This window comes from Lates calcarifer, linkage group LG23 (assembly GCF_001640805.2).
Source record: "Lates calcarifer isolate ASB-BC8 linkage group LG23, TLL_Latcal_v3, whole genome shotgun sequence".
NCBI lineage: Eukaryota > Metazoa > Chordata > Actinopteri > Centropomidae > Lates > Lates calcarifer.
In genome coordinates, this window is record NC_066855.1 from 5,004,438 (window position 1) to 5,013,483 (window position 9,046).

Consider the following 9,046-nt stretch of genomic DNA (forward strand, 5'->3'; position numbering starts at 1 on the left):
AAAAACATTCCCAAACATAATTCATGACTAACTAGTATGATATAACCATTGTCACCCACCAGTTTCTCAACGGCGCCGCTGGTGTAGTGGTATCATGCAAGATTCCCATTCTTGCGACCCGGGTTCGATTCCCGGGCGGCGCACGGATTTTTTTTTTCTGTCTACACTAATCCCAGTTACATGATTTGTGAGCATCCAGTATACAAAAGATTGCCGAAAATATAAAAGTAGTATAATTCTACACCGTATGTCCTACAGTTTATATTGAATGCATCCTCACGTTCGGATAGTGTCCAGTATCTGTATTTATTTACTGCTTCAAACTTGGATTCATTAGTTGTTTGGTGATGAAACATGTTAAGTAATACTGATATTCTCGCAAAACGTGCATTGCAAATGGGGACCTAGCTCGGCAACGTTTCCTCTGCAGAGCATCCATTCCCTGCTGGCACGTCGTTACCAAGCAACCTGCTGAATGATGTCTGTATGTTTGTACAAAGAAAAAAAAAAACCTGTTGCCTGACAACGACGTAACCAACAGAATGCACCGCAAACTAGCTTAAACATCGAAATGAAGTCCGTTAAATTCAGTAGGAGTGTGTCTGCCTGCGAACTCAACTGTAAAACGGCGGAGGGATGTCTCAACATGTGCGGGATGTGTCCATCGTGCATCTTTGCCCCCACACCTTCGGGCTCCACTCACTGTTTGTGGAAGGTATCGGATGAATTCAAGAGGAGGTTCGTTGTAGAGCTGCTTTTACGCTGCAGGAACGTCCAAGTGCTCGAAGGCATCCAGAGCGTGCTGGGCGCTACACCATGGACGTTGTTAACTTACGCCAGATCAAGAGGCCCAACGTCGCCTCAGGACTACCCCTGCCGCACTAAGGACGGAGTTATGGATGGAAAACCACTTGGCGTGGATGTGAATGAGATCTGGGACTGGTTCGGTAACAGTCCAGACTGGGTGAAATCCCGCTATCTTTGCCGTGTTTTTACACTTTGTGACTCAGAACTTTTACGCATGGTGTCGAATTTAACCAGCGTGCTCCTGGTCAGACAAAAACGAGGCTTTCTGCAATCTAATTGTGAGACAACACGATTACACTCCTGATTAATCATTGCTTCTTTTTGTTCAAGGATTGAAACAGTGTTAAATTTTTGGCACTGGTTTTGCAGCACACATTGAATTTTGAATTGCACACCTCAGAGCAGTATAACTGAGTTGTACTGCATTTCCCATTAGGTAACAGTCAGTGCAGTTTTGACTTTTGACTCTATGATACAATATTAATATGTCCTTTTCAGTGAGTAGCAGCCATACCAGCACTGATGAAGACTCAGACGACCCTGCTCTTATGGTGGTGCCTGGATCCTCAAAGTCTGTGTCTGGGGTCAGCCGATACCGAGACTTCATAGGCTGCCTACCTGTTCATCTGTCAAAGAGGATACTGGGTAAGTCAATACACACACATAACACCAGTGTTCTGTCTCCAGAGGCAAACAGTGAATGAAAAGGAAGTCATGGCTATCCATAAGGAATCACCCATCTTCTTTCCACAGTGTTGCAGCCTGTGACCAATCTGAAATGTGCATTGACTGTCCTTAAACTGATTCAGTACAAAGCAACTACACCAGGCCAACAGTACCATGGCAGAGTCAGTTAATTACTCAAGAATGCTCTTGTTAAATCCATCTCATTCAACTGGGTAGCCCTTGGATATAAGAACAACAAAGACCTGCCAGGCAACCAATTGGCTGTCTGCTCTCAGTGACCTCTGTCTGCTGGTTAAATGACATTTTACTGAAAGGAAGAATATGACAGAAAAAAGGCTTCCACACAATGTAATACTTTGTGACAAAGCAGTGTCAATTACATTTACAGTTGGTATCTTTATTCCTAAAAACAAAGGCTCTTACTGTACATGCTGACATTATACTGTGCACACGTGCCTCCTGACAGGTCTGTTAGAGGAGCACACTCTGAGACGCTGCCAGAAGGTTTGTCGATACTGGCAGCGCCTCGCAAAAGAAACCATGGAGGAAATCAAGTTCAGAAAACATTTTCAGGACCAGATTAAAGCAATGATGAAGGTAGGGCATGTGTATGTTTGCATGATTTAGTAATATACTGTCAATATTTAATCATGCATAAAGCATTTGTATATTTTAAAGTGTTCAGAGTCTTTTTTTGCAGTATCATTACAGTATCTCTGATGTTTTTTCTGCTCTAGAGGTGCAGGGGGATTAATGTAGTCAGTCCTACGTACTCCAACATGGTTGAAGTCCTTGTACCCACAAAGGAGGATGAGGAAGCAGATGTTCATTCTAATGCCCTGAAGGTAAAAAATTAAAAACCCTGCCTCCATTAACACAGCCTTTGCACCAGGAATCGATTATCAATACATTGATTATTTTTTCTTTGGTTTCACAGGTCAAGCCATTTCAAGCTGCTTATGCCAAAATCAAAACCAAAACCGTACAAATGGAGGAGCGAAATGTTTATTGTGGCGCTTATTTTACCAAAGTGGTTCTCAACAAGTGAGTGTGTTCGGGGATATTTTAAGAACACCTGAATGAACCCTGCACGTACATTCTCTCATACGGCAGCTGTAACACCGGTGTGGTTTGTGTGTTTGGATTTGGCAGAGAAGACCCTAATCGGGTGGTGGACTACAGAGGCAGCTCATTTATGGCCACAGCTTCCAAGGACCGATGTGCTGCATCTGTTTTATGTGGCATCAGAAACAAGAGTTGTGTCGGTGATGAAGGGCCATGTTGGCAGCATTCGGGCGGTGCTGCTCTGCGAGGACAGAAACCTGGTGATAACTGCGAGCTGCGATGCCAGTATCAGGTGAGCGTGTCATCATAACTCAGATAGAATTTCGTGAGTGTTCAGTGATTGATTTTTAAAGACAGATGATGACACGTTCCTCCTCATGACTGTAAGATAGACTTTATTTTGGAGCTACTGTAACTAGCAGCTGATGTGACCGGCGCCATCTTTATTTAGTAGTAGATTTGATAGTGTCTGTGTTTCATCTCACCTGTAGGTGTTGGAATTTGAAGACGGACAGGTGTGAGATGGTGCTGTATGGTCACACAGGCACAGTCAATTGCCTGGATGTCCATGCTGATAGACTTGTCTCAGGGGCTAAAGACTGTATAGTAAAAGGTAAGCGGCCTTTTTTCAGGCATAGAATTACATCTGTTGATTTATGAGTATAGTATAATTACTTGTAATATTAAATGTGCTTCTTAAAGCAGGCCTAGAATCTTTAATTCAGATGCTAGTTTGTAAACAATTTTCTTCAGCTTTTTAAAAATGTCACAGCCTCTATTATTTTATTGTGAATTGACAGTATTTTCCCATCTGTTATTGTGCATACTTATACTGACACAAAAATATTATTGCCACACCAGTCCCATGGATTTAGGTTATCAAATGTGATTGAAAAAACAGGAGATACACTGATATTCAACATATATTAGGGTAAAGTTACTCCAGAAAAAGATAGAGACACAGTGGCAGTTTTCTATAATTTATATTGCTTTAAATCTGAGTGGTAAGAAAAACTACATTAAAAACCCTTAAGGCTGTTGTGGCTCTGCTAACTATGAGTACTCTTTATGTTTTCTTCTTGTGAACATTTTTTTGTACTGCTTTTTTGAACTAAGCTTTACTACCACACTACCAGTGTGGAATCTACACACAGGGAAGCAATTTGAGGATTTTAATTTCAAGCACCCAAGTTCTATCCAATGTGTGAAGATCAGTGCAACGAAGGTCTACAGCAGCTGTGATCGGGGCCTTGTCAAAATATGGGACATGGAGAAGGCATCACTGCTCAGGGTGAGAATATGAGTCATTTGTGGAGAACTAAATGTCTGTCTGTTTATCTTCATACAGGACATTGTTAATTCTTTTGGGGATTTTTTTCCTCCTAAGGTGATTGATGCCCACAGGAGCTCGGTGAAGTGCCTGTTCTTTGACGAATGGCATCTTCTATCTGGGGACTTTAATGGTCAAGTCATGGCCTGGAGCACCCACTGTTGTGCTAAAGAGTGTCTAATGACCTTCAGCCACCCAAGGTAAGCAAGAAACCTTTGACGATATGCTCAAAATACACACACACACACATATATGTATATTATATATATATATATATATATATATATATATGCTTTGCCTGTTCCTGACAGTATTAGCCATTTGTAATTTCAAGAAATGACTTTTCCGCAGGGAGGTCAAATCTCTGACTCTCGTCTATCTGCGTGTTGTTACTGGCTGTGCAGACGGCAAGATTCGTATATTCAATTTCCTCACCGGAGATTGTTTGAGAGACATCACAGCAGAGGCTGAAACAGGCCGTATACTGTCCCTGCTCTTCCATGACAACAGGTTCGTCAGATAGGTTGTGTCAGGTTTGACATTGTATCATTCTTAGTGTGGTGTTCAGATGTCTCATATTCTCTCTCTCTGTCCCAATTTAGTATATTAGTGAACACGACGTCCTGTGTGAAACTGTACCAGTTTGCCAAAGTGTTCTGGGATTACACAGAGTCAGCAGAGGGAGGCCGGGGTGATGTGCTGGCTCAGGATGGTTTGATTTCTGAGAAATCTGCAGCTTCAGTCAGAAAGCCTCCCTCTCCCTCTATCGGGGCAGATCACAGGGTACAGGTGGCTTTACCTAGCGACAGCAAAAAGCCAGAGAGAGCTGAGCTGCCTTACCACACCCGCATCCTGTTTACCCCCACTAAATGTCAAACACAAGGTAAGCATGCACACGTGTACGTCACAAGTGGAAATACTGTAAGATCAGTGCGTCCTTGTAAATGAAACTTCTTCTTTACAGTCAGAGAGCGCTGTCAGACTGCTAAACAGTCAGTGGTGCTGAGTGAGAAGGCGACGAGTGAACGGATGAAGAAGAGGGGTCTTCATCATCCTCTGACACGTGACTCCATCCTCCTCAGAGTCAATGCCATTCAGAAAGCGCAGTGCATGGATGAAGTTGGCATCAACATGGAGTGCAATGCAAGGCTGCGAGATTCCTGGGGTCCTCACACACAGGCCCTGGAAACAAATCTGCAGGCTCAGGTACATCCGCTGCGGCACACGCACCACAGGAGGGCCAAGACCTGTGTCCCAGTTCTGAAGACAGCCGCCAGTCAACATATGACAAACACAGACGTCACCCCTGCTCCTGATGCCATGAGGAGACGCCATCACTGTTTATTTTCTCAAAAAGCACAGCCTCACAGTGCTGACACGCAGACGGCAATCAAGAGGGTCGGTGCTAAAGAGGAGCCACGGGCTGACTGAGTACATGCTCATGAGGTCGATACCTAGTGTAGAATACTGCATAAGAACTAGTACCAGCTTGCCTAAGATTAACTCTTTTGGACCCATTTAAAGAGCAGGGATGATTCAGGCTGCTCACAGTGGGCCTGGCTGGAGGACTGTGTCCAAGCTGAGAGGGAACTCATGCAGAGCTGTAAAAATGAAATGTGTTACAAGAGGGATAAAAGGATATAGTGAATTGGTCACATGTGCATCAACTGATAGTTTCTTCTTCTTCTTTTTTGTTGATGATATGAGTCAACTGAACTCAATCACCACTGCACAGTGGGTGTTTTGGGAATCTTTGTTTATCCAGGACACCTTATTTTAAGTATGTTTCATTAAAGCTCCACTAGGGGTCAGTATTGTATCATCTGATGTTGGCTGGACCAGAACTTCGTTATTTTTTCAGTTGTTTTGCAGTCTGATTTAGGTGTTATTTAACTTTAATTTTCAGACTGTCAATCATAGTTATTGTTTGATTACATTTTAGTTTAAGGTTAGTTAGTTTTTTGTTTCTTATAGTTTTTATTTGCTTTATCTGAAGCTGACTATCTTTGGTCTCCATTTATACATTCAGTTCACTTAAGAAGCTCACAGCTAATTCAGTTTTATGCAGTGACTTTTACAAAGTTTAGCTTGTTTTCTTTTATATTTTGAAAACTTAAAATGAAATAAAAAGTATTTTCACACTTTTGAACACTTTTTCCCGCAGTGTTGATTCTTTTTCATAATTAACTCTACAAAACTGCTTCTTCAAGCATGTATTCACAAACTCCAACAGTTATAATAAGCAGTGCCTGCCACTTAACACCTGCTGTTTGTACCAGATTGGTTTTGTTTATTTCTCATGGAGCATACTCTCATCTACTAATTTTCTCTCAGTTAATGAACCATCCTGAAAAACACCCTGTCTCCTTCACCACTGAAGCAACAACAAATCTTTGTAGATTTTTAACTTGTGCCGTACTTCAAAAATGAGATGAGTGAGTCATCAGAGTGAGAGGAGTTCGTCCCGTCCAGAGTGACCTTTCACCCTGCCACCTGCCCTCTAGGCCCACCACCCCCCACCCCCGTGCCTTGAGGGCATCATTAGGGGCGAGGAGGTTGGAGATCAGGGAGGGAAGGTCCTCTGCTTTGACAGCAGGCAGCACAACAGCTGGGCACCGCTGAATAACAAAGGATTATGAGGAGAACTGACTGGGTAAGACGTCCCACTTTGGAGAATGTCTGCTTTCAGGAGCGCTTTGCCGCTAATTTGATTTGGTCTGCAGAAAACTGGGGATAATGGTGTTTCCCCCTTTTCCCTCCTGTGGCGGAGTGACGTAGTGAGACAATGCAATCCCCTCCTGCCACCCCAAGCTCAGCTTAGCTTCATCAGGCAGCGTGGTCTTGTCCAGGACCAGGCAAAGCTGCAGGGGGGGATAATGAGCGTAAAATCAAAGCAAAGTAAGAAAAGGGAAAGTCTTCAAGGAGGAATGCTCTTAGACCTTCTGCTCCCTGGACCAGGCCTAAGGGTTGGTTGGGGAGGAGGGCACAGGTTTATTTATGCATGAGGAGAAACTTGAAAGAAATGACAGTTAACCCCCTCACAGTGAAAGACGGTTTTAAAAGCTGGAGGTTGGGGAGAAGGCGACAAAAGACGACTCGGCGTGACCCAGCTGACCTTTCGATCAACGTGGATCTCCATCTGCAAAGGAGCATATTTGCATCATAGTTCATTTGTCAAATTAATTTTTCAATTTCTGTCATGCTGTGTCAGCAGAAGGCTTGAACTCTTCACTCGGTCTTGACTGGCACCATATTTCCAGGCCAGGTCAGTCCAGGCCAGTCATGGTGTAGAATGTGATTAGCCAAATCTTGATCTGCATTATTTTCGTATTTGCATGTCACTCAGACGGACGGCTGACTTGCCCTGGAGCTGTTCAGATATCACACCATTACCAGGTCTAACGAGATGGGCTTCAGATGCAAAGGCTCAGTGAATATGCAAATCACTCCATTCTCAGGGGGGAAGTGACTCGTGATAAGAACAGTGACTAAATCTCCCCATTGTAAGAAAAAAAAAATACTCTGGACCTACTCTGAAAGGCAGTCATCTACAGCACTGTATCCTAGAACTGGAGAAGCTAGGCTCAAACAAGGATCATACTGAACAACTTCAAGCCCTGACAGATCAGTGACGTCGACACATGGGAGCGACAAGTGATCTTAGGACAGCTTCAAACACCAGGCCACACGGCCAGCACTGTTTCCAACCGTTTCCCCCCTGTGAGGACTCAGCAGAGCCAAGCTGGAAACAAGATTCATATGACTTTCTGACCTCATTTACAGATACAGATCAGAAGCACAAGGGGGGATACAGCCACAACGAAGAGTGGCAATTAACAGGAACACCATTACTGAGATATGGGACTGATTAACATCCACATCCAGCCAAGCCAAATAGATAAGAAGGAATCTGATTGCTCATTGATTGGGTCTCAGCGGTGCCTCTGCAGCGGACAGCTTCTTGTTTTCTGGAGTTGGACCTCGCTGCGTTCAAGGGCCCTTGATTGAGCCAAAAAAAGAGTGGAGTGAAACCACTGTGACCACACATCAGGAAGATGATCAAAGAGGCTACTGCTGGCTTCGTGTACAAGACTAACCCCCAACAGATGATCGAGAAAAGTTACTCACACATGACCTCATATGTCAAAAAGCACTGATATGGGCTGTAGAGGTGATGCTTAAATTAGCTGAGGTTGATGTAAATGCTTCATTCCATATAAAGAGGCACTGTGTAATTGGACTGTAAAGTTACCAAGATTTTTTCCCCCCACCCTTGATTTTGTTTGTGTTTATTTCATGAAGTTCAAGCTGGTTTTTTTTTTTCCATTTATGAATTGACTGATTGTACCATGAGACCATCTGTTTTTACAACGTGACATCTGGAGTTTATTTTGATAATTGCAAAGAGATTATATTCTATCTGCAAGACCTGTTCCTATACAAAAGACCTATACAAAAACAAACAAAAACAAAATTAAACACACCGGTGCTTTAACACCAGGGGCCATGGCATTTATTACGGTTTAAGCTGGATGTCACTGTGCCACTTTTCTCAGGCGGCAGTGAATTTTAGCTCTCGTCCTCTGGGGGGCCCACTATCACTGCTTATAGACCTGTTCAGACCCGATTGCTTCAACCAGTTATCAGTACTTGTGCAGTTAAAGTCTTTTCTTTTCTATGTGTTTTTGACTGACATCTTTGTTAAGATAATGTCTAGCGTGAACTGTATGACTGTATGTATCACATTTAGAAATAATCTAAATTGAATGTAAAATTACAGAGTGAAGTCTTTCTTTGTATTACTGTAATCAAATGCTCATAAAAGAAATAAGAGCTTAATTTCAATGCAGTCTGAAACTACTTTAATAACAGGCTTTACAATCCATTTGAATATTTTCATGGCATGTCAGTGTGAATGTGTTTCAGTGCGTCACTATTAAACAAGAGAGAAGGGTGTCATGGACTGACCTGTGCTCTCAATGGCCCCCAGTCTTCATAGAGCAGCTCCAGACACATGCAGGCGACAGCGTTAAGTGTCATAATTTCACTATTTTCTCAGACATAAATACAGAGACGTTAAAGTCAAAGGTCAACTGCATAAAACTTCCCTATTTAGAGGTCAGTGGACTCATATCGTCTGAGGCGGGGGAGCGGCAC

At 43.1% G+C, this 9,046-nt stretch overlaps 1 protein-coding gene and 1 non-coding gene across 2 annotated transcripts; both read left to right on the forward strand.

Annotated features, from left to right (window-relative positions):
- Positions 1-72: 72 nt before the first annotated feature.
- On the forward strand, positions 73-143 carry trnag-ccc (transfer RNA glycine (anticodon CCC)). Its single transcript has one exon. It is a non-coding gene; the product is annotated as a tRNA-Gly (tRNA).
- Positions 144-443: 300 nt separating this feature from the next.
- Positions 444-6,030, forward strand: fbxw10 (F-box and WD repeat domain containing 10). Its single transcript, XM_018666283.2, is given in 13 exon segments — positions 444-1,085; positions 1,306-1,452; positions 1,961-2,091; positions 2,232-2,339; positions 2,432-2,538; positions 2,647-2,713; positions 2,715-2,851; positions 3,051-3,172; positions 3,696-3,850; positions 3,947-4,089; positions 4,241-4,399; positions 4,492-4,772; positions 4,854-6,030. Coding segments are annotated over 13 exon segments (2,538 nt in total). The 5' UTR covers positions 444-571; the 3' UTR covers positions 5,321-6,030.
- Positions 6,031-9,046: the final 3,016 nt, after the last annotated feature.